This window comes from Sciurus carolinensis, chromosome 8 (assembly GCF_902686445.1).
Source record: "Sciurus carolinensis chromosome 8, mSciCar1.2, whole genome shotgun sequence".
In the NCBI taxonomy this organism is placed as follows: domain Eukaryota; kingdom Metazoa; phylum Chordata; class Mammalia; order Rodentia; family Sciuridae; genus Sciurus; species Sciurus carolinensis.
The window spans coordinates 143,113,926-143,138,880 of NC_062220.1; the positions used below are offsets into that span (position 1 = coordinate 143,113,926).

The 24,955-nt window shown below is 51.9% G+C and overlaps 2 protein-coding genes across 4 annotated transcripts in view; one reads left to right on the forward strand and one right to left on the reverse strand.

Moving 5' to 3' along the window:
- Positions 1 to 13,497, reverse strand: part of Pole (DNA polymerase epsilon, catalytic subunit) — a 42,510-nt gene extending 29,013 nt beyond the window's left edge. For 2 of the 3 annotated variants that reach the window (XM_047562374.1, XM_047562377.1), the window contains exons 1-20: positions 13,400 to 13,484; positions 9,429 to 9,570; positions 8,937 to 9,017; positions 8,517 to 8,561; positions 8,295 to 8,387; positions 7,919 to 8,073; positions 6,276 to 6,417; positions 6,079 to 6,159; positions 5,357 to 5,464; positions 4,991 to 5,101; positions 4,671 to 4,756; positions 4,312 to 4,431; positions 2,859 to 2,991; positions 2,474 to 2,587; positions 1,969 to 2,181; positions 1,578 to 1,685; positions 1,295 to 1,423; positions 1,099 to 1,201; positions 868 to 1,014; positions 427 to 572 (exon numbers count right to left, since the gene is read on the reverse strand). In XM_047562374.1, coding sequence (XP_047418330.1) covers positions 427 to 572; positions 868 to 1,014; positions 1,099 to 1,201; positions 1,295 to 1,423; positions 1,578 to 1,685; positions 1,969 to 2,181; positions 2,474 to 2,587; positions 2,859 to 2,991; positions 4,312 to 4,431; positions 4,671 to 4,756; positions 4,991 to 5,101; positions 5,357 to 5,464; positions 6,079 to 6,159; positions 6,276 to 6,417; positions 7,919 to 8,073; positions 8,295 to 8,387; positions 8,517 to 8,561; positions 8,937 to 9,017; positions 9,429 to 9,570; positions 13,400 to 13,461 — 2,319 coding nt within the window. In that variant the 5' untranslated portion in view covers positions 13,462 to 13,484. Of the gene's footprint in view, positions 1 to 426; positions 573 to 867; positions 1,015 to 1,098; positions 1,202 to 1,294; positions 1,424 to 1,577; positions 1,686 to 1,968; positions 2,182 to 2,473; positions 2,588 to 2,858; positions 2,992 to 4,311; positions 4,432 to 4,670; positions 4,757 to 4,990; positions 5,102 to 5,356; positions 5,465 to 6,078; positions 6,160 to 6,275; positions 6,418 to 7,918; positions 8,074 to 8,294; positions 8,388 to 8,516; positions 8,562 to 8,936; positions 9,018 to 9,428; positions 9,571 to 13,399 lie in introns of all 3 variants that reach the window. The other variant, XM_047562375.1, reaches the window with a different exon arrangement.
- Positions 13,498 to 13,618: 121 nt separating this feature from the next.
- Positions 13,619 to 24,428, forward strand: Pxmp2 (peroxisomal membrane protein 2). Its single transcript, XM_047561689.1, is given in 6 exon segments — positions 13,619 to 13,978; positions 15,717 to 15,830; positions 17,571 to 17,671; positions 17,674 to 17,732; positions 20,152 to 20,271; positions 23,208 to 24,428. Coding segments are annotated over 6 exon segments (570 nt in total). The 5' UTR covers positions 13,619 to 13,880; the 3' UTR covers positions 23,286 to 24,428.
- Positions 24,429 to 24,955: the final 527 nt, after the last annotated feature.

Genomic DNA, 24,955 nt, shown 5'->3' on the forward strand with positions numbered 1-24,955 from the left:
GGATAAGGCCAGTAAAGACAGTCACTAGTTCTCCTACCAGAGGTCAGCCAAGCAAAGGGCCACATGGCCGCTCCACCCTCCTGGCCTGAGAGGTCAGAACACTCACTTCTGCAGCTATGGAAGAGCAGTCAGATACCTGGGAACCAACTGGGCCAGGGGAACTCTTGGAACTGGCCCAGCAGCACTCTGCAGGCCGCTGCTCTGATTTCTGAACGTTTAGCTGAGAAACAATCGTTCAGAATAGTTTTGGGGCCTCAGGCCAGGGTGGGTGAAGGGCTACGTATTCTTCAAACACAGACACTGTGTGTGTTGTGCAGGTGAGCCTGCCAGTTCCAGGGAACCAATCCAGCACCTGCCAGCTGAGGACCATGAGTACCTAGACAGGCCTGAGCAAAGCCAAAATCCACTCTTCTCAGCAATGCCCACCTTGTGCAACCCTTTGAACTCATAGCGCCTGTCCCGGAAGGCACGCACTGTATCCACGTAGAAGGAGTTCTCCCGCTGGCAGATGGTGGTGAGGCGCTCTTCCACCCTGGTGAGGTGAATCTTCTGGTAGGCTTTCCGGCAGTAATCTAAGCATGATCAAGAACGGTGGAGAGCAGGGATGTGAGACCTCCAGACATGAGGAAGTGAGCTGTGACACAGGGATGCCCAGGAGCCCTGTCCTCTAAGTGAACACCGAGGAGCAGCAAACCCAGACCAGCCACTAGTCTATCACAGCAGAAAATAACAGGATTGGGGTACAAATAAACCAAGACCACAGAAAAAACATGATGTATAGTGCCGAGAGCTCTGCTGCCCACGGGCCGCCATAGGTCAGCCAGAGCAGGAGCTGGTGTACAAAGCTGCGGCCTCCTGGGTGCTCACCTGCCAGCCTCCGTTTCTCATATTTGGCCTGCTCCTCCCGGGACAGCTCATGAAAGGCCCGCATGGGCCCCTGGGGGAACAAGGGGGGGAACTTCTCTGACTCCAGCTGGTGTTGGATCCGATGGTATTCACTGCGACTGGCTGGCACTAGGAAGGAGATGGGACAGATTCCAAACAAGACCAGAGTGGGGGCCCGCCCCACCTGCGCAATCTCCAGGGCCCACCACTCACTGAACTCGCCCCTCCACTGCCAGGCCATCTTCCTCTGGCAGTTTGCTCCAGGCTTGTTGAAGTCACACGCAGCACAGGTGGCTTCGTTGACCATGGCCGAGGGCTGCAGGAGAGTGGAAGGAGAGCGGGAGAGAGCTAGAGTGCACTAAGGTCTGAGAAGAGAGCTCTGGCTCTAATGTGGGAAGCGAGGTCTCACCTGCAGGCGGTTTGTTAGGATGATGTTGGGATACATGGCCCCCACATCCAGGTGGTAGATAAGGGGACATTCGATTCGGTTGGGAACATCTTTCAGGGAGGTGAGCTTGGTCTTTATCTGATCACACACCTACAGAAAAAGGGAAAGTAAGGTATGTTGGTGTCCAAAGCAAAAACTGGGCAAACCTGGAGTGACCACAACAGACACCACTCAGGGCCCAGGTGCATGGCCACTGATGGAAGGGCAGAGCCAGACACAGAATACCCCACTCCTGGACAGCCACCTCTTGGAAGTTGGTGGCCTGCTCCACAGGCACCTTCTCCTCCTCCTCAATGGCGTGGCGCATGGTCTTCTCCACCCGCTGCAGCAAGAAGTCAAAGGCAGCAGGGTTCTAGAGCAAGTGACACAAGAGGACGGGGTCACAGGAAGTGCAGCTGAGCCCCTGCACAGGCGTGCCACGCCAGAGCCCCACCGGCACCATGCCCACGGCAGGAAACGCAGCAGGATTGCTCCAGAAGTGCACTGTGGGCTTGGGAAGCACCAATGAGAGGCCGGCCCTGGCAGAGGGTGGGCCAGAGGAGCCACCAGCAAGAAGGGCCCACTGGAGAGAGCGGGGAGAAGGGACTCCACATCAGCCATGGCTTCCCAGTCTGATACCCGGGAAGGAGGCGCACCATCTTAAACCGGCAGGGGATGTCACTGCGGAAGACGCCGGACTCGAGTGCCTCCACGTGGCCCCCCACGTAGGTCTCGGCATCCAGCACGTGACCGTCCTCTGTTAGCTTGTTGAACTCCTGCTCTTGCTTGTTGGGGAAGATGATGTTGGCGTGGAAGGCCTGCACCATCAGCAAGGCCTCGCACAGCGTGCCGGAGCCCTTCCTCAGCACCTGCAGGAGACACCACATCCAGTTGGGTACCCCCGGAGCCTGCCGAAGGCTCTGCTACCCAGGGAAGTCCAAGACCTGCACAAAGGCTTTGGAAGGCGACTGCCTAGGGAAAGAAGAGAAGCTGTTGGCACGGGGTGCAGTTGCTGCCTCCCACGGTCACTCTCACAGGCCCCAGATGACCTCACACACCCAAATCTGCTGCCACCTTCCCCAACAGCCCTGCAGGGCCAGCCCATCTCGCAGGCACCAGTGCATTCAGCAGCCCTGACAGGAGAAGCAGAGGGACACTGACCTCATCGGGTTCCATAGGGATAATGGTGCACAGGGCGAATATGAAGGGATGCACGTACTTCAGGTACAGGTAGTAGGTGGCAACCGCGTCCGACACAGAGTACGTGGCCAGAGTCTGGAGGGAGCAGCAGAGGGCACCACCATCAAAACCCAAGGGCCAGGGAGGGGGCAGGCACAGGTGGAGTTCGGGGGTAGTCAAGGCCTCTCTAGCTGCTGGAGGCAAGGCAGCAGGCACAGGACAAAGCAGCTGCTTCCAAGAGGAAGTGCCGCTACACTGGGCCGAGTGCAGCCAGCATAGAAAGCCAGGACCGTGTCTGGGGACAGCCTCCGGAGGGCATAGGTGTGACCTCGCAGCTGCAAGGAGAGCTGGGACAAGGCTCACGTGCCTGGGGCTGCTCGGTGGCCATCCGGCACATGTCCTCAGGATCCAGCTCGACAGGGTCGTAGCCAAGCTTGGCCTTGGCAGCTGCCTTCAGGTTATGACTGCCCACAGGAAGGTAGCTGTCCCTTTTTACCCACCTAGGAAGAGGAAAACATTGCAGAGATGATTCTGTGGATGTGACAGATAGCGTCCTAACAGAATCCACGACTGACAAGACCCCACGGTGCAGGCTCCTCAAAACCCTTCACCTGGAGCTAACCTCACAAAATACTCACATAACATCAGGCAATGCAGGCTTCCCTCCAGCCCCTGCCCTCACTTCCCACCCTCAGTAAAGCATTCAGCCTTTCCATGGGAAGTAAACAGGCAAGTTGGCAGGAATCTTCAGGCCACTCCCCAGACCTCCTCTCTGCAACCCCCCCTCGTTCTCCAAACAATGCAGGGGCGTTTCTCTTCCTCCTCTTAGTGTCCCTTCAGCATGAAACACTGTATCCCTGCCCCACACTGGGAGTACAGCTGCTCCTCCTCCCCACCACTCAGCCTGCAGGCTCACAGCAACACCTTCCCCAGGACCACACTGTCTCCACCTCCTGGGACCTCTGTGCCAGGGCCGTCCTCTCCCTCAGTGACTCCCCCTTCAGCCCCCTTCCCCGGCAGCCTCTCCAGCTGTACCCTCTCAGGTCTCATCTTGAGTTCACTGACTATCAGGACTTTTACCCACATGCCAGACTCTAATCCAGGACACAAGTCCCAACCAATCCTAGGCTCCATGTCACCAAGGTCAACAGTCTCCAGGGTTCTCCAGGTGGGTGGGGCTTCCAAACTAGCACAACCATAACAGCAGAAACGCCTTCCACCTGTAAGTGCTTTCTGCCATCTTTCCAGGCTTGACTGGCAGCAGAGAGTACCAGGCGCCCACCCCTACTTGAGGCCTCTGTCCACAGCAGCAGACCAGGGTTCTGCCTCTCTTTACCCCTGCCTTGGATGAACACCTGCCACACTGGGAACCAGCTCTACCTACTAACCACTCCCCGACCCCAAGTGCCAGTACACTAGCATGAAGCAGACACAATGGCTGAGAAGGAACCCGCCTCCCCACCCAGCACAGGAGCCACCCCTCCAGGTGACACCTCCTCCAAGCAGAGGAGCCCAGGGCCTACTGACCCAAGCATGCTCTCCCTCAGCCTGGCTTCACACAGCCACACTGAACAAACACAGGGCTTCTCTGCCAGCACTTCTTTCTGGTCTGCCTTCCCCACAGGCTCACATTCCATATGTTGCTGACTAAATGGAGCTTCAGCAACAACCAGACTGTGCATGGCAAGAGCCAGAGCTGCAGCAGCTGTGCTCTCAGCTGACCCGGGCTGCCCTGAAGAGGCCACTCTCCTCCAGTCTGCTCGAGATGTCTTCAGATGTGCCACGAGGCTGGTGAGAAGCCGTCAGCCATGTGGCTCTACCTGAGGCAGTCCATGTGGATGCACTGGGGCGCCTTGTACTCCCCCTGGCTGTCCTTCTGGAAGCCGATCTCCTGGTACATGCTCAGGCCGTGGGCTGCTGCTCTGGCCTCTACGAATGGCCTAGGTACGGGGCAGAGGAGCAACAGGAACAGGTTAGTCCCTTAGTCCCCTTTCCTCCACTTCTCCTCAGGCACAGGGAAGACTGCTCCCAGGAGACTCCAGAGCAAGCCAGGAACTCCTCACACAAGTCCCCGTCCATCAGGATGAGAAGCCCACGGATGCTGTCAGGCAGAGCTCCTCCACTCCCTCCTCCTCCCCTGACACTTACCAGTCACCCACAAATGGGACGTTGGGCTCACCAGTCAAAAAAGTCCCCATTGTAGGTGACCATGATGGTGGGTTTGGTCTCCTGGATGTGCTCAAACCATCTCTGGATCAGATGGACCTGAGCGCGACAAATCACAGCAGTCAGAGCATTGCTTTTGTCTGCTTCCAGCTACGTCCAGATCAGCCCTTGGGCCCACAGCCACCCCAGTCTGGGCTACGGAAAACGGATCCTGACAAGGAAGCTGGAGTCATAGCCCTGACTGGATAAATGCTGAGGCCTCACAAGGATCAGCACAAAACTTTATGTCCTGTCCCAAAATACAGGGCGGTCTCCCCAGTGAAGTCTCTTTACCTCATCAGGTTCATTGAAGACACAAAAGGGTCCTTCGTATTCTGGTTTGGGGGTGAACTCAAAATCTTCGATGTCTTCAGAAACGATCTCCCTGTTGGTGATGAGGTAGCCCTGGCAAAGTTCATAGCAGGCACGTGAGTCAGCAACAGCAAGGCAGAGGCCTCTCCCAGCTCCGCCCGCAGCCTCTCATCACATGAAGCTCCACAGCAAGCTCCCAGGAAGAGACCCTGTGCCCAGGGTCTACCAGGAGGGAGGGCTATGCACACCTCTGGACACCACCATCCCGACACACTTGGCAACTACTGGCTACAGGGGTGACCACACAGTCCCATAAGGGAGCTTACCTCCCAGAAGACACTTGCTCACCTGGCCATCGATCATGTAGGAAATCATCATAATCTGGTCTGTTTCAGCATCGGGAAATTTGAGAGGCAGTTTGGTGGTCTCAATGTCAAATGCCAACACCACAGGGTCCTGGAGGGACAAAGTGTAGCAACAAAGCCAGGCAAGATCTGGACATCCACCACCAGCCTGCTGCACCTCTGCTTGCTCCAGAAAAGAGCCAAAGGCTCCAAGAGAGCCAAAAGTCTGTGTCTCACCAAGGGTGTGCAGCTGAAGCACACAGGGAAGGCTGAGGTGGCAGTGAGAACAGCACACACCACCCAAGCGCCATGCTCTTAAAACATGCTGCCTCACATGACCTACAGGACAACCCTGATGGGTGACTGGCAAAGGCTGACCTCTTCTCCTTGGATGTGAGAAAAATGGGCACAATGACTTCCCCAGACCAGCAAGCCAGGCCTGAACCAAGGCCTTGCTGTCATGACCCATTTGTCCTCAGTGACTTCACTGTTGGCCTTCCCCGAGGCCCACACCCAGTCGAGCTCCACACCCATGTCAGGCCATGAAGTTATACTCCCAGGTCAGATGCTGACAAAAAGAATTCTCCCTCCAGGATACCGTTTAGAAAGTTCTTGGGGAAACAGAAGCAAGCAAACCTCCGAATCAGCTTCACCTTTCAGCACTGAATCTATCCCTTCAGAAAACCAGGTGAAGTTTCTGGACTGAGGAAACTGAGCAGTACTTACGGGTCGCTCAACAAGGTCGTCCCGGCGGGTGAGGTCCACTGGAAAAGCATTTCCTCGGTATCTGACGTTGTACCAATGAGCCTGCAGAGAGCACAGGGTGTTCACGGAGCCCTGCGTCCAGAGAAGTCTGGCTCTCTGCAGATCATCCCTAACGCCTGCTAGGAACCTCACTCAAGGAGCAGCCCGCCAGATCTCACCACGTGGATCTTGAGGTCAATGGAGAGGCGGATGTGGTAGGGGACGTCATACTCGCGCATGTCCACTATGTTGTCCAGTTGGTCAGCTACCTTCTTAGAGGTTTCCTCTTCATCAGTAATTACACTGCCCCCTTGCAGAACACTAGGAAAGAAGCAGAAAGAGCCACTAATACGACTAACCCTGCTAGGGCTGCAGGAGGTGAGGACCAGAGCCCACACCTAGTGAACACAGGGCAAACTGAGATGGCTACAAAGACTAGAGAAGTCCCTCAAGCACTGGCCTGGGGAAATCAATTCCTGTGCAACTGGCCACGACAGTTAAATTCAGTGCACACTTGAGGTGTGTACATTTTACAGAAATTATATTCAGTGCCACAGGTCAGGAGGACATCAAGTGTGGCCAGACCCGACTGCGTCCTCTCTGCTACTAGGAAGTCTGCTGCACACACAGGGCTAAGGAAAGCAGACCCCAATTCACAGGCCCACTACGGTCTCTGTTGTGTTGATAGTGCAGCCCAACCTTGCAGAGGGGCTGCTTCTTCATTATGAAAATGAAGAAGAACACAACCTGTCCATCATACAAGGAGCAGTAAGTACCAGTGAGGTAAAAATCGTGCAGCCCTTGGCTTAGTGTATTGACGTGATAGTAAATGTTAACTTTGTATAACAGCTGATCTTCTATCCAAGCCAGAAATGTGGCAAAGCATCCTGGTGTTCAATATCCAGTACCAATTGGGGAAAAAAAAAAAAAAAAAGAGTCTGAGAGATGGTTCAGTCCTCTGCAGTCTTAGTCTGACTACACCTTACAATACTCTGAAAAGTAATATGTGGCTTCTGGGGAAGGTGAGGTGAGGGAATGGACTGCAGAAGTGTTCAGAGTGCCAAACTGAATTTTTTATAAAAAGTATTTCATTTATTTATTTTTATGTGGTGCTGAGGACTGAACCCAGTGCCTTACGCAAACTAGGTGAGTTCTACCACTGAACCACAACCCAGCCCCCAAACTAGATTTTTATAAGAGGGTACAATGAGTTCCTAAGTCATTTTTGTTGACACCTAAACATACAATGAACACTGTCTAGTATTCTGTAGTTAAAATCTGTGTGAAACCCAAGGATCTCTGGGGAAGACATATTCTACCAATCTTAGCACTTAACACAAGTTATAGATGGGCTGGGTCAGGGTGCTAGGTGAGGGACGTCTCCAAATGTCCATAGTGTCACAGCAACCCAACTGTAGAGCCATAAGCCCATCCCTTTTATAAGAACAGAGAGTGATCCTTGGGTGCAGTGGCACATGCCTGTGCTCCCAGGTACTCAGGAGGTTGGGGCAGGAGGATCACAAATGTGAGGCCATCTTGGGCAACTTAGGAAGACCTCATCTCAAATAAAAAGCGTTGGAAATGCAGTTCAGTGCACAGCACTAGAACACAAGGCCCCTGGGTTCTATCCCCAGCATAGGAGGGGGAAAAAAAAGAGCTAAGACATTAAAAAATGACCTGGGCATCTGCTGCTCATTAACAAAAACAGAGCATCTTTAAGTGCTCAAGAGTTTCCACACGGAGCAGAGTTCATCAGTGAGGACTACTGAGGAGGCTTGCCACCATGGACCTGCTGGTGCCCGGCTCACGAGAGGAAGTTCACCTGGAGAGCATGGTTGTGTAAGCATCACTGACACGGTCCTGCTCCCGATTCTTCTTCACAGCAGGGGAAATTTCCTTCCTCACTTTGACAAGGTCCTCCACAGTGTGGAAGGACAGTTTGATGTAATTTCTCTTCAAACCCACCAAGTGATTTGGCTACAAAGTGAAGAGACCACCTCATGAGTTTAAGAAAAAGAGAATGTCATTGCTGAGTGTGCCACCAGCCTCCTACAGAGCATTCTGGAACAGCCCCACCCTCCATCCTCTACCCTGAACACCCAATGACAACCTGCTTTTCTACTTTTTCAGTCTCGCCTGCCACTGACAGTTGGATACAGGTGCTCACAGGCCCCTGGAAGGGCCTGGGTGGTACTCACCAAGTCCAGGTCCTCTTTGGGGACAGTCTCTACTTTCGCAATTTTACCCTGAAACTTCTTGGAGAGAAAAGATGAAACTTCTCGTTCGCAACCCTAAATCAGGATCAGAATGAAAGGACTTCCCATCAGTAAGGTCTGTTCCTTTCTTACCTGTTTCCCACCTCTGAAGTTCACCACAGAGCAAGGCACATTGGTCTGATCTGACTTCACGAACAGACTTACCTTTCTGGTTGCAACGTAGAAATACGGCTTATAGGGCAAGGCCACCTGCAGGAGTCACCAATCCACCCAAGAAAAAGGGAGCAAGAGAAAAGGGAGACAAAAGTGAAGCAACCTAAATCCAAGGCATCGGACCCTTGACAGCTCTCAGGAGGGACAGCACATAGGAAATTCAGATCTGCACGTATCTCAGGGGCAAGAACCTAAGAGATACCACACTGCCACTTCCTGAGCTAACTTCTCCCTGGACATCTTAATGTGACTGATGTGGTTCACAGGGGTTGTGTTCCTGACAGGCTGCAAGCAGCTGCAACCTAGAACCCTCTCACTCCCTCCCCGACAGGCGCAGAGCTAAATAACACTGTCATTTTGGACAACTGCTCCTCACAAGTAGGTTTTGGCTTCTTGCGGGCAGGAGCTTACCTTAAATCTGCTTCCATCGTCTTGAATAAAGTAGTAATCTACTGCACTGACTAAGCGTCTATCTTCATCTAACACCTCAGTCTGCAAAAGAACCAGTCGACATGGGCAATTATCCTCTGCAGAGCCTAAAGACCCTTTCTGGCTACTCTTGGGAAAGCTGAACAAAATCATCACATCCAGTTCTTTACCCCTGCAAAACCACCACCAGGTTAGTTCACAAGAACTGCATTGTAACAGCTCCTAAAAGGGAATTTCTCTGAATCTCTTCTTAGTCCTTGAAAGCTTTATTCCCATGGCTGATGGGGATGCCCCCCCCCTGTCTTCTCAGGGGCCTCTAGCATTCCTCAATGATGTTGAAGAGCAGAGGAGAACCAGTAACCGGCTTTCCCACCTGTGTCAGACAACACACAGGCCCCCAGCACTGCCCACTCTTAGGGTAAGAGATGCAGCCACCCTTCTGGGAAGGACAGGCTGAGGAAAACAGGTGCTCACAGGGTGCATGTTGATAAGCCAGCCAGTCTTCTCACCAGGCTCCTTCAGCCTCTCAAAACCAAATCGCAAGTCCATTTTATCCGTCCACTGACTCCGTTCCAGGCGCTTCAGCGCAGAGACTGAGGAAGATGGGCCATCATCGCTGAATGAAAGAGGAGAATCCCAGTCTCACCACTCATGACACCACCCACCGCACAACCTTCAACCTGCGTAGCTAAGTGCTTCTGATTGGCACAACATGTGTCAAGACTGCTCAGAAGGTTCACCTAGTAGAATTTACAGGAGAAACAGGATCACGGCAGGCTCCTCAAAACCTGTTTGACTTTGTAAAGAGAACACTAACCAAAATAGCAATCACAGTTGGATACTCTATCTCATGGGATACTAAAAATACATAGAAACCAACACTGCATTCCTAAATTTATCCTAGAGAAATGAAAACCAATGTTCATACAAAAAAAGTGTATGTGAATGTTCACGATAGCCAAAACCTATAAACAACCCAGACATTCTTCCACAGGCAAGTAGTTGATTGTGGTTCATCCATACATGAATACACTCAGGAATAAATGTATTCACACAATTTGGATGGATCTCAAGGGAATTATACTGCGTGAATAAAAGCCAAGCACCCAAATTACAAACTTCACAATTCCACCTACACGGGATTTCTGAAATAAAATTACAGAGATGGGAAGTAGATTACTAATCGACAGGAACCTCCTGCACTGCCCCATGCTTGATTTGGGTGGTGGTCACATGGATATCCTATGATAAAACTGCACAGAAACAAGTGCACAAATACAGGTCAGAGTGCATGTGAGTCTGAGGGGATCTGCAGCATCAATTCCCAGCTGTGACACTAAACTCATCATGCACAACAGTATCAGTGGAGCAATCTGGGTCTCTATTATTTCTAACTGCACAATTACCTTAACATTAAAAGGTGTTTCTTTTTAAATACACAAAAATGAGAGTAGAGATGCTGGATTATGACTGATGAGATGATGAAGATGCAGTGGACTCTACATACAAGAGAAAAGAGCAACCTATCACAAGTTGAGAATCAAGCAAGGCCCAGGGTAAGACTCTGTTCAGGGGGCCCAGGTTCTCATATTAAATTTCTTAAAACAGAGCCAACAGGGAACATATATGTAACAGACTGCAGCTAAGAGCCTTTTCCTTTTCTATGGAAGATGATAATTCTGTTCTTCTATTGCAATTCCCCTTGACCAGGAAAAATTCCAGATTAACCAATCTCTAAATTTTACTGATACCCCCCCACCATTTGCCAATTGCACATGAACTCGGGTCACAGGAATACCTGCTGTAGCAAAATAAGCTATACCTTAAAAAGGTGTCATATCCTTGTGAGGCACCTGAGTCTAGATGTCAGTGCAATCAAATACTGATAAAATGAGAATTTATTGTTCCGTGTGAGAGCAATGCTCTCCACTAACAAGGAAACCTACTTCTGGTCCTATAGTAACAATGTATCTGCCTCAAACTTCCTACACCTTTCTCTGGTTAGGATCTTGTAATAAGTCTTAAGTCCTCCTTAAACTTTATTATAAATCTTAAATGCAGTACCTAATGAAGACTTTCAACCACCATAACTATCAAACCCATTCTGATTCCAGAGCTGTTTCTCCCTAAATGTTCACAATCTTTAACTTCACAGAGTAAGCACACCTGGATGAACCAGGTTTGTAAATTTTAGTTTACCTATCTTCAAACCATGGCAATCCTTATGTTTATTAGCATTCCAACTTTCACAAAAGCTAATTTTGCTGGACATAGTGGTTCAGGATAAAGCAGTAGGGCCATAAGTTCAAGGTCAGCTTCAGTAACTTGGTAAGACCCTATCTTATAAACAAAACAAAACAAAACAAACAAAAAAAAGGTAGCTAGTTTCTTCTGGATACCACAGTTCTGAGACTCTGAAGCCCTTATAATTTTGATCTGAGGCCTATTTATTTCCTAATCTGAGCATGTTCTCCACTCTTCAAAAACATAAGCAAAGCACCAACATCCTGTTTATTTTCTTTTTAATGTGAATGAGTTGCTTTAGAAAGCAGTGGGCAGACACAGATGTGTTGAGAGGTGCTGACATGCAGGTGGGAGATGGTACATATACAATTCCTGTGCAGGTGTGACCAGGCAGGCACAGGCAGGCATATCAGCTCTGGTTCCTGCTGGCTTGTTCTCCTGGGCACATTTCATATGCTCTTCCAGACAGTATGACATGGGTTGGTTCACAGGAATCCAGGTCTTGAAAGTGTTTTCTCCCAACTCCTCACAGACATCAATCCTTACGTTCCAAACTTTCTCAGCTCCTGGGATCTGATTCTAGCCACTGACACCCCACCTGCTGAATTTCTAAGAATATCACAGTTCTTGACGAAGCTATGTGACCACACCATCTCAAACACTATCAGATTTCTCTATAAGCTGAGTGGTCCCTAAAATATTGCTCTATCATTTCACTTGACAATACCACTTCTATGATTTATGCCAAGGGAACAGATGTATAGGAAATAAACTTTTTACATACAGATGCACCTCACAGGTATATTTTTAAAAGGGGGGGGGGAGGAATCATTTCAATAAGCTAAATATCCAAAATAGGGCCATTTACAGAAAATGTGTAAAAGCTCTAAACCAAGCCCACACATAATTCATGTCCTTAGTTATAATGTATCAATTGTTAGTTTGCAAATGGAAACTGTTTCTTCAGAAAAAGACTCTTCTGTTTGAAGGCATTCCTTGGGTTACCTACATTTGAAGAAGAGAATGACCACACTCCAAGACCAACAGTCTTCCTTTTTTATAAAGAATGATAACTATCTGAGGCAAGTAGATTAATGGTCCCATATGTCCAAACCTGTGTATGTTACAGGAGGAGAGGGACTTCCTAGATATAATTAAGGAGCTTAAAGTAAGGAATACTTGGGTGGACCAACGTAATCATAAGGGTCCTTATGAGAAGGAAGGGAAGGGAAGAGGAAACTAGAGATGGGTCAATGCTGACTTTGAAGATGAAGGAAGGGGCAAGGAGCCAAAGGAAGGGGCAGGCAGGCAAGAGAGCCTCTAGAAGCTGTAGCAGGCAAGGAAATGATTAGCTCCCAGAACCCCCAGAAGGAATCAGCCCTGCAGATACCTTGATTCTAGGTCTTCCGACTTCTAGAACTATAAGACAGTAAATCCATATTGTTTTAAGTCAGTGATTGTGGTAGTGACTGCCGCTATCGTCTCGGCGGTCATTTGCTATGACAGCAATAGGACACGAGTACAGCACCATACTATGTGACACCTCAATCTCAAAGTATCTGGGTTCGCCTTTAATCAAGAACACAGAAAAACCATCCTAGGCTTTGCTGGAGAACACTGCTTCGGGCCTGACGCCCAGATGGTTCTCGAAATGCTGGATTTAGCGCTACTGCTGCAGGACTGCTGCTGCCGGGGCGTGCAGCCCTCTGCACCCGTGGACTGAAGCTGCTTGCTCAGATCGCACCTTCGGTCAACGCCGCCTTCTCTACGCCACAGGACGGAATCTGTCCACGGGGATAGCGGCCACGGGCACCTGTCCACGGGGCCCTCCGTACCAGCCCTTGGAAGAGGACCATCTCACCCACGTTCAGGAGCGGGCCAGGCGCGGACGGCCAGGCGTCCTGAGGAGCAAAGGCCCTGACTCGCGAGAGGCGGTCAGGACTCGCTGAGACTGAGGCCACTGCGGGGCCTCCCCTTGCACACCGAGCACAGTCGCCGCGGCGACCGCGAAGCGCAGCAGGAGCGCGCCCAGGCGGGGGAGCGCTGGCAGCGGCTCCGCGCGTCCGCCCGTCCTGCCGCTGTGGACCCGCGGCGCGGGCCGCGGGCGCCCCGGGCGCTTGCCCCGGACCGCGAGCCCGCGGCCGAGCGCCCGGCCCTGGCGCCGGCGGCTCCCCAGCCACGCCCGCGCCACCCGCCCTCACCGGCTGGCCTCGCCGTCCGCGCCCGGCTCCGCGCGTCGCCGCCCGGTGTGCCTCAGAACCATCGCAGCGACCACGACCTCCTCAGCCTCCGGGACGAATTTGGCGCGCTCCGACCTGCTCTCGCGAGATCCAGGAAGCACAGGCCGTCCAATCAGGCGCCTCTCCTGGCGCGAAGGCTCTCCAGTCGGCGGCGCCGACTCGCGCGTGCGCAGGCGCGCTGCCGGGGGAGGGTGCGGACGGCGCGGGCTGAGCGCAGAGACCCCGCCCCGCCCCGGGGGGACGCGCCGCCAGGGGCCGCGGAGAAGTGCGCCGAGACGCGCGCCGCGCACGGCGGGGCCGTCCAGGGCCGCGCTGCGGGTCGTGGCGAGTCGGGAAATGTCAGGCTGTCCCCGCCCCGTCCCCCGACCTGGGGCCCGGGGTCCAGCGCCCGACTGCCCTGCGGTCAGGTCGGCGCCCCGGGCTGCGCGCAGCGGGGACCACGATGGCACCGGCGGCGTCCAGGCTGCGGGCCGAGGCCGCGCTCGCCCAGTACCTGCTGCTGCTGCAGCTCTACCCACTGCTCACCAAGGCGGCTAGCAGGTGGGCGCCGGTCGGGAAGGGGTGGGGGAGGGAGGGCCACCCCGCAGCACGGAGCTGTACTGACCACTCTGCAGTGGTGTGGGCGCCCAAGGCAAAGCCGCAGCCTCGAGGTGACCCCACTGTCCTGTCTGAGCAGAAGCAAGGGGCGGCCTGCGGGTTGGGTCCTGAGCGAGTTGGTCGCCCCTCGAGGTGTGGATCAGAAGCCTGCTGGAGGGACCCCACACCAAAAGACAGTTGCCAGCACAAAACTGCTGGTGAACTCTGCCCTTTCTTTGAGTACTCAAATTTTCATGAGTCATTCTTTCTTTACTTGGTTTGCCAATTTTATAGGATCGTTCTCTTTGTTTTATTAATTCAGCCTTTCATAGACTCCTGCGTCTGGCACACAGTTGTGTCCAAAACAGGGGCAGAAGACTCCCTCTCCTGGGGCTATGAAGAGCTAGAGAAAAAGCAGATAAATACATTACATAGAATGGCCAGGGAAGTTTTTCCTGCAGAGGTGACATTGAACAGGCTTCAGTGAAACAATAGTTCTGGGGGCAGAGGGCACCTCCAGGAGGAAAGTGCTGAAGGTGAGGTAGGTGCACTGGAATGGGAAGGTAGACAGGTGAGAAAGGAGGGGAGCCAGAGGGCTTGGGTGTGGCTTAGTGGTAGAGCACCTTGGTTCACTCCCCAGTACTGGCCAGGGTGGGGAGATGGGGGGGTCTTTACATCCACACTAAGAATTTTGGATTTGTGTGTGTGGTACTAGGGATTGAAACTAGAGGTGCTCTGTCAGTGAGTTATACCTCTACCCCTTTTTTAAAATGTACAGTTTTGAGATACCATTATGCTAAGTTGCCTAGATTGGCCTTGAATTTGTGATCCTCCTGCTTCAGCCTCCCCAGTGCTAGGATTACAGGTGTGTACCACTGTGCCCAGCCAAAATTTTGGATTTTGTAACTTTCGGAAAGCTGCTATAGACCTGAGCCTTAGAAGGTGTGATTAGGTCTTTTTCTACCTTTTTAATTGAAATTCTGATTGCAATGATGTAGATTCAGACATACTTGTAAGAAACAGCACAAAGATCTCTAGTACCCTTTGGAATTTGCCCTCCCAACCTGACCCAGCACTGGGGATTGAACCCAAGGGCACTTTACCACTGAGCTACATCCCAGACTTTTTATTCTTTATTTTGAGACAGGGTCTTGCCAACTTGCCGAGGATCCTCTTGCCTTAGCCTCTTGAGTTGCCGAGATTACAGTTGTGTGCCACTGCACCCAGCTGGAAACATTTTTAAAACCATTATACAGTACCACATCCAGGATGTTGGCGTACACACAGCCCACAGATGATCGAATGTTGTTTTTCTTGTATTCATCTATGTGTGTTCAGTTCTGTGAAGTTTTATGACGTGTGTGGTGTTATTTGTCCACACCACAGTCAAAACACAGAGCAGCGTCGCCAGAAGGGCCCTCTTGTTGTCCCTTTACAAACACAGCCTTCCTCACTCCCGGGGTGGTGGTGTTCTATACAGCTGGGATATTGGCATTGGTGTGGCCCAGCTCTGGAGGTCACTGTGCTCACCCGTGTGGGGTGGGGCTGTACTGCCTCCACCCTCTGACCTGAGGCTCTGGTGGCTGCACTGATGAGGAACCACCATCATCTGCAGTGTGATCCAGCAGCCTCCAGCTCCCATGCAGGAAAGGCACGCCTCTGTGCCAAATACTCCTGTTTTCTCATTCCTGTCTGTCCACAGTGGCACTCTGTTGGCACTTGGAAATGTCCTGGCTCAGATGATCGAGAAGATGAGGAAGAATGAAGACTCCCAAAATCTGGACATTGGTGGGCCTCTCAGATACGCAGTTTGTGGGTGAGGGTCACAGTGCAGTTGGCTGGCACAGCAGAGTGGGCTGCAGCCCATGGTGGTAGATTTGCTGGACACTTGCAGCCATCGTGGGAGAGAATCGGAAGTTTGTATAGTTTGTGTACTGTGTGTATTCACGTATTAGTGTTCTGGTGTCGGGATCTAGTTCAGAGCCTCACACAGGCCAGATGGTGCTCTGCCACTGAGCTCCAGCACCAGCCCTGTAAACAGTTTTTATGGAGCTTTTTGTTTGTTGAGATGGGGTCTCTGTTTCCCAAGCCACTGCTGGACTGTAGCTCTTATTTTGAATTGCATTTGAGGGGGGCAGTGTATCTTAACTGCTCTGAGACAGACCTAAGCCACATGAGTTACCTCAACCTAAAGTCAGATTTCAGTAATCCAAAGATGCTGGCAGCAACCTTAGTCAAGCTCACGGAAGAGGAAACAGCTCAGAGGGAACTAGTCAGTTTCTGTTGTTTTCACAGCTTCACAGGGAAAGAAAACTGTGTGTCTTGAAGAACATCCAGTTTCTTTTTTTTTTTTTTTTTTTTTTATTGTAAACAAATGGGATACATGTTGTTTCTCTGTTTGTACATGGCGTAAAGGCATACCATTTGTGTAATCATAAATTTACATAGAGTAATGCTGTTTGATTCATTTAGTTATTTTTTCCCTTCCCCCCCACCCCTCTTTTCCCCCTATACAGTCCTTCCTTCCTCCATTCTTGCCCCCCTCCCTAACCCTAACTCTAACCCTAACACTAACCCCTCCCACCCTCCATTATGTGTCATCATCCACTTATTAGTGATATCATTCGTCCTTTGTTTTTTTGAGATTGGCTTATCTCACTTAGCATGATATTCTCCAGTTTCATCCATTTGCCTGCAAATGCCATAATTTTATCATTCTTTATGGCTGAGTAATATTCCATTGTATATATACCACAGTTTTTTTATCCATTCATCAATTAAAGGACATCTAGGTTGGTTCCACAATCTGGCTATTGTGAAGAACATCCAGTTTCTGAACCACTTTCTGAATTACAGAAGCATAGAGATTTGTTTTGTTTTGTTCGGTGGAGGGAACAGGGGTTTGAGACAGGGTCTTACTATGTTGCCCAGGCTGGCCCAAATTTTTAGCTTAGTGATCTTTCTGCCTCAGCCTCCAGAATGGCTGGGACTATGGGTACACATAACTGTGCCCAGCTAGAAGTTTTAACAGCTTAGACTACCCTGAGCTTTTCGACCAACAACAGTTTTATAGATTAATTATTTTGAAGTCTTTTTCAGTCTGTGGTCACACCACCCTGAATGTGCCTGATCTTGACTGAACTCTTTTTCCAACAAAAACACCTTTGTGTGTGTTGCGGGGGTGCTGGGAATGGAACATACAGCCTTATGCACACTAGACAAGCACTCTGCCACTGAACTGCACTCCCAGCCTGTAGAGTGACTTTTTAAAATCTATAATTCACAAAGACTTTTTATACCTGCAAGCATGCTAACGTGAGTCATTTTCCCGTGAGGTTCAAACAGTATTCCCCCAGATATCTGTGCACAGGGAGAGCAGCCAGGAGGCAGGGTCCCGGGGAGTTCAGTTTTCTCTCTGAGGAGCCATGCTGCAGACCAGGTAACACCCTGCAGTGGGGCACCATAGGACCTGGGATGGATCTGGGGTGAGACTGGGCCAGAGGAAGGCGGTGGGGAGGCAGAAGCTCAGTCTGCTCACACATGCCTTGGGCCTTAGGTTCTTCCTCACAGGCCTGCTGAGTCACTACTTCAACCTGTTCATGAACCACTGGATCCCTCCCAGGGCACCCTGGGCAGGCGTCAGGAGGCTGCTTCTGGACCCCTGGTCTTCGCACCTGTCTTCCTGCTGTTATTCTTCCTCATCATGAACTTGCTGGAGGTGGGTGTCACCCCAGCACCTGCTGCACAGCTCCCTTGAGCACAGGGACCAGACATCCCGGGCTGTCGGTGGGTCTGTGGGCTTTTCACAGGACTCAGCCTGAAGGTGTGCACTTTCCTTTGTGATTGTAGGAGCAGGTCTGAGTAGCACTGCACTGCTGCCCATCCCCAGTGGGGCTCACAGGCAGCTTGGGTCTGCAGGTCAGCTGGTGCAGGCACCTTGGACTCCTGCGTGCACTGCTGCATGGACGTGCTGACCAGGAAGCACACGCACTGCTGTACCATGGGTGTTTTCCAGATATCTTGGTGAATGTGTTTCAGTATGATCGGTTCCTTTGTGGTCCTGTGTATTTTATGCACTTTAAAACATAGTTCTGAGGGGTTCTCCAGAGTCCCAGAGTTCCATGGTGTGGAGGGTCAAGGCTCTAATGGCATTACAGAAGTACAATCTGATAGGTGAAAAATGTCTTAATTTGTTTATCTTTACAAGGTCAAATGCCTTTTTATATGCTTATCTGCTGTGTGTACTTCTTCCGTGAAATTAGCTTATTTTCCATTAGTGCCTGCTTCTTCCGTGCTGGTTTCATGTATGCGCATATTAAGAATATCAGCTGGGCGTGTTAATACATGCCTGTAATCCTGGTGCCTTGAGAGGCTGAAGCAGGAGGATTGCAAGTTCAAAGCCAGCCTCAGCAACTTAGTGAGACCCTGTCTCAAAATTAAAAGGGCTGGGATGTGGCTCAGTGGTTAAACACCCCTGGGTTCAACCCCAGTACTGAAAAAAAGGAAGAATATCAGTTATTTTTTGTGGGGAGCAGTACTGGGGATTTACACAGGGACATTCTACCACTGAACTACATCTCCAGTCTTTTTTTTTTTTTTTTTTTTTTTTTTTGTAAATTTTATTTTGAGACAGTGTCTTATTAAGTTGCTGAGGCTGGCTTGAACTTGTGATCCTCCTGCCTTAGTCTCCTGAGTTGGTGGGATCACAGGCTCCATATGAAGGTTTTAAATTTCATGTGTTCAAATCTGACATTCTGGCTGGATGCAGTGGTACATGCCTGTAGTCCTAGTTACTCAGGAGGCTGAGGTAGGCGTATCATTTGAGCCCAGGAGTTTGAGACCAGCCTGGGCATCAGGACGAGACCCCATCTAAAAACAGACAAACAAAATCTGACATGCTTTTCCTTTGTAGGCTGAAGTCCCCAGCATTCTGAAATGACCTTACCGTATTCTTATTTCCATAACACAGACCATTCCTGGACTCAGTCCTTTTGCTGAATTCTTTTCACTCTTTTTTTCCCTTGTTGGCTGTTGCTACGGGACCATTTTAGCTACCATAATTTTTCTGTATATTTCAGACATCCTGGTAAACTAGGCCTTCCCTCCTATTCTTTTTCACAAGGGCTGTTCTTAAACATTTTTTCTTCCAGATGACATTTAGAATCAACTTATGGGACTGTGTGTGTGTGTTATTGGGAATTGAACCCCGGGCCTCACATGTGCTAGGCAAGCTCTCTACCACTGAGCTAAAACCCCAGCCCTTTTCTGGAATTTTATTTTGAGACAGGGTCTCACTAAATCACCCAGGCTGGCCTCCAGTTTACAGTCTCTCACACCTCAGCCTCCTGAGTAGCTGGGGTTACCAGTGTGTGCCACCATACCAACTCATTTGAGTCCATTTTTAAAAACTCCTGATAAGGTTTACTTGGGAGTGCATCAATTCTGGTGGTTATTTTGGAAAGAACTGGCAGTGGGGCCTTAAGTAGCAGTGCTGGTGCTGGGACCATGGAGTGTGTACTGTCAGACCAGCTCAAGGGACTGTGAGGTAAGACAGGCCTGCCACCCCATCAGGACTGAGGACGTTCTAGCCATCGACTGGCTGTAGCTGTGTCCACACACAAACAGAACAAAGTCACTCAGTACAGTTTTAAAAGACCATTGTCGGGCTGGGTCTGTAGCTCTGCAGTAGAGCACCTGCCTTGCACGTGTAAGGCACTGGGTTCCATCCTACCCACATAAAAATAAAAATGTTGGAGAAAAAAAAAAAAAAGACCATTGTCAAGCCGGACGTGGTGGTGCACACCTGTAATCCCAGCTGCTTGGGAGCCAAGGCAGGAGGATTGCAAGTCTGAGGCCAGCCTAGGCAACTCAGCAAGACACTGTCACAAAGTGAAAAATAAAATTAAAAAAGGCTGGGGATGTAGCTCAGTGGTAAAATGCCCCTGGATTCAATCCTTGGTACCAGAAATCAACCGATAAGTAAGGAAGGGCAGTAGCGGTGGTAGATCACTTGCTTGGCCTGCAAGAGGCCCTGGGTCCCATTGCCAGTGCTGGGTGGGGTACAAGTCATTGAGGCAGGTGCCTGGATTGCAGCTCCCTTGGCTGGCTGCTCACCTCTCCCTCTGTCCTCCTTGCAGGGAAAGGACACTGAGACCTTTGCCACCAAGATGAGGAGTGGCTTCTGGCCTGCACTCAAGATGAACTTGCGAGTGTGGACACCCCTGCAGTTCGTTAACATCAACTACGTGCCCCTGCAGGTGAGGTCAGGCCCTGGCCCCCACGGAGCTCTTTCCCTCTGCCTCTCTCGTGCTTCTTCAGCAAGCCATGCTTTCTCTCCAGCCAAGTTTCACCCCAGATTCCAGATTCCTGGGCCATCCCTGGGTGGTATCCACCACGCCAGATACTTGTGTTTGGACTCAGGGCTGCAGAGCCAGGTGGGGTCTCCCCAGGGGTTCTCATGCTTCACCTGCTCATCAGCAAGTCCTGTTCAGAAGCCCATGCCAGGACACTTTAAGGCTTCCTAACAATTTAAACATTCCAGGTTGCTGGGGCCATGAACTGCACCTGCATCCACCCCAGCCACACCTGAGCAGGAAGGGCTCTCTGAGGGACTGACCAGTTTGGAGAGAAGGCCCTGTGTGGGAATGTGGAGTCTCTAGGACCCGTGGGCAGGCACATGGGCCACTGGGAGCTGCCTGGTGAAGGGAAACCGAATGGTGTTGCAGCTGGGCCAGGCTCAGGCTGGTGGGAGTGACTGAGACGCCCCCACCTCTGCATGCTGCCACCCGTGCTGCTGCAGTCACCGTGCATCAGCTCCTTGAATCGCCCAGCCATCTCGTCCCAAAGACCTCTGCAGGCTGAGGGCTGCAGGCCCAGAGTGGCTGCACAGCAGGCAGCAGGGCCTGCTAGGTGCTGGCCAGGGAGGAGGCCAGCACAGTCCCTGGACCCCAGTGTGTCCCTTCTGTTAGGATGGCCCATGGGGTGTTCCTGGGAGCTGGGCCCTGAGCACCTCTGTGAGTTCCAGGCCCAAGAGGAAGGAGGCAGCCTCACTGTCTGGGCAGTATGAAGGGGGCACAGGCCAGAGTCCTTGTGCCAGGCCAGGGCCATCTTCCTAAGCAGGAGGCACTTGGTTACGCAGCCAGTGTAGGAGGCACAAGCTAAGCTCCACCCCTGCTGCAGGGAGACAGAGGCCCAGCTCAGAACCCCTTGGGAAGAAGCGGTGGCGGGTTATGGAAGGAGAGGCAGGCCCCACACACCTGCCACACGTCACAAACACACACACAGTACCTGCACCTGCCACACACAAACACACACACACACACACACACTACCTACACCTGCCCCCCCCACACACACACAGAGTACCTGCACTTGCCACACACACACACACACACACACACTACCTGCACCTGCCACACACACACACACACACACACACACACACACACTACCTGCACTTGCCACACACACACACACACACACACTACCTGTACCTGCCACACACACACACACACACACACACAACCTGCACCTGCCACACACACACACACACACTACCTGTACCTGCCACACACACACACTACCTGCGCCTGCCACACACACACACACAGTACCTACACCTGCCCCCCCACGCACATAGTACCTGCGCCTGCCACACACACACACAGTACCTGCACCTGCCACACACACACACAGTACCTACACCTGCCCCCCCCACGCACATAGTACCTGTGCCTGCCACACACACACACACAGTACCTATACCTGCCACACACACACAGTACCTGCACCTGCCACACACACACACAGACACACACAGTACCTACACCTGCCATACACACACACACACACACACACAGTACCTGCACCTGCCACACACACACACACACACAGTACCTACACCTGCCACACACACACACACACACACAGTACCTACACCTGCCACACACACACACACACAGTACCTGCACCTGCCGCGCACACACACACACACACACACACACAGTACCTACACCTGCCACACACACACACACAGTACCTGCACTTGCCACACACACAGACACACACACACAGTACCTACACCTGTCACACACACACACACACAGAGTACCTGCACCTGCCACACACACACACACACACACACACACACAGTACCTGCACCTGCCCCCCCACAGTACCTGCACCTGCCACACACACACAGACACTCAAAGTACCTACACCTGCCACACACACACACACACACACACACACACAGTATAGAAGTATAGAGAAACCAGAAAGTTCTCAAGGAGCTTGTGAAGGGGAAGGGGGAGCAGGAGGCCGCTGCAGAGGGGTCAGGCCTGGAGATGTGCTCACACTCAGTGCAGCTGTGGCTGCCCTGGGGTGGGTGGACGTGTGTGGGGAGGGCCCCCTGGAGCACCCCAAGGAGGACAGGATAGAACTGCCCGTGTGCCGTGGTATGTAGATGGAACCCTTCGTGACAGGAAGTGGCCTGAGTGGGCGCAGGACTGCCTGACTGCTCTCCCTTCTGGGTCTGGGCAGAGGCAGCAGGGTGGGCATTTTGAGGGAGTGAAGAAGGGAGTTTGGCACTCTTGAGATGGGAGAGTGAGCTGACTGGAGAGGCCGAATGCCCCCTGGCCTGGGCCTGGTCCAGCTGGGGCCAGCACTGGGGAGGTGTGAAGGCCAGGGGTGGAGGCTGTCCAGGACGTGCAGTCACAGAACAGCAAGAGGGAGCCATGCTGTGGCCCAGGGTCTCCAGGCACCTGGGAAGGCTGGCTGAGGAGGGAAAGGGTGGGCGGCCAGGGCAGGAAGAGGCCAGAGAGCAGCCTTCCTACAGCCAGAGCCAGTGCTGGGAGGCTGCGGTGAGGAGTTGGAGCAGCGCAGCGCTTGAGCGATGAGAAGTTACTGAGCCAGCGTTGGTACAACTGTGCCCTGCATCTCGTCTAGGGGCTGTCGGCATCTGACCGAGGCTACTTCAGATGGGGGTCCACTGTCACTAGAGCAGGAGCAGGACAGCGGGAGGTGGGAACAGAGGCAGGCTGCAGTGGGCAGGGGCAGGCCCCTCGGCTGCAGCACGGACAGTGCCGGGTGCTGTCACTGCTGCTCTCTGTAGCTGTGACGTGGCTGGCAGGGGACCCGGTCCTCCCTCTGCCAGTCCCCAGCCCAGAACTTGGTAGACGACCTCTGTCCCAAGTGGCTGGTGCTAGGTGCTGACCCGCCTGGCCTGGCGGCTCTGCTGTGGTACATCTACCTGGCCTCTCTGGGGAAGTGACGTGGCATGGGGAGGACGTCAGGCGCACCTGGACAGGGGAGAGCAGTGCCCAGTCAGGACTCCTTCTGACTTTAAATCATGTGATTCGAGATGTCTCAGAACTGTGGTTAGAAAAACGGGATCTCTAACAGTGAGAACACTGTCAGGTGGCAGCTGCCTGGGCACAGAGGTGCCTCACCGCCTGGACAAGAGGTTGCAATAAACGGATGCAGCTGGCTGCCTGGTGTGGTTTCTCAGAGGACACGTCACTGGGTTTCCCGACTGTGCAGCGCAGGTGGCGTAGCTTTCTGTCCGAGCACAGGCCCCAGTGGCAGGAAGTGCGTGCTACGTGGCCACTGCTGCCCTGTGCAGGACTTTCCCCTTCCCAAGCTGAAGCTCCCCTCCGGGAGCAGCGGCTCCCCCTCCCCAGGCCTTTCTTTCAGTTTGAGTGCAGGTGCCTCCTGTGGGTGGAGTCACAGGGTATTTGACTTCACAACTGGCTCAGTCGCTTAGCATAGTGTGGGCCGTGGTTTGAATGTGTCCCCTCAAAATTTATGTTAAGCTTAACCCCATTATGGGGCTATTGAGTGGGAATTTCAGGGAGCAATTAAGTCCCTCGTGAGTGCATGAAGACCCTTATAGAAACGGCTTCGGAGAGGGTGTCCCTCTTGCTCCTCTGTCCCTACCTCATGTGGGACAGTGCTGCTTCCTCTGCAGAGTGCTCAACATAGATAGGATAGATAGTAAAATACAGGCAGGCAGGTAAGGCAATGGCCCCCCAAAAGGCTTCTCTAAATATAGAGGCTACTCCATGGATTAACCTGTAGGAATGTTCCAAATATCCCAGCTGACTCCTTCGTCTCAGAGCATCAGAAAAAGGGAAAGAGGGACAGACCTGAGTGGAGCCTACAGACTGAAGGGCACAGTTAGGTCATGGGCCAGACCAGTAGCCTTGGCACTTTTCCAGTGCCTGATTAACACAGTGGTCAAAGCCCCTGCCCAGTAGCTACACTGACCCTAGACTAGCATGCCTGAATGGCAACCTGCCATCAGACGCCCTCCTGCCCAGTGAAATGAGAGCTATTTCTTTTCTTCTCACTTGAATAAGTCCTACTCATTCACATTCACTCCTCCTTGTGTGTGAATTTCATTCTTTTAATTTGCAAGACAGTGACCTGGAAGAAGTCACTGGCAGGGCTGGGCTCTGCTGCAGCACTAAATGGACATTATATCCTGCTGGCTGCTGCTGCTCACACCCCACAAGGCACCCGCTGCTCCTCCACTGCAGGGGGCTGTAACCCCACTGGCCATTCACAGCAGTAGAGGCAGAGAATCTGGTTTCCTGACTAACTGGTTTCAGTGGCACTATCTTGGAAGCAGAGAGATTGGGTCCTCACCACGGTAACTATGGTGGACTTTCCAGCCTCCAGAACTGTGAGAAATACATCTCTACTGTTTATAAAGTACCAGGTCTGTGGTATTTCATTATCAAGGTTTACCCATGTTAATAGCGTTTTAAGAATTTCCTTTCTTTTTAAGGCTGAGTATTCATTCCAGTGTATGTATGTACCATATTCTATTTATCTGTTCCTCTGTCAGTAGACATTCAGGTTTCTTCAACTGTCGACCACTGTCTGTAAACACAGGAGTACAAGTAGCTGTTCATGTTCCTGCTTGCCCTTCATTTTAAA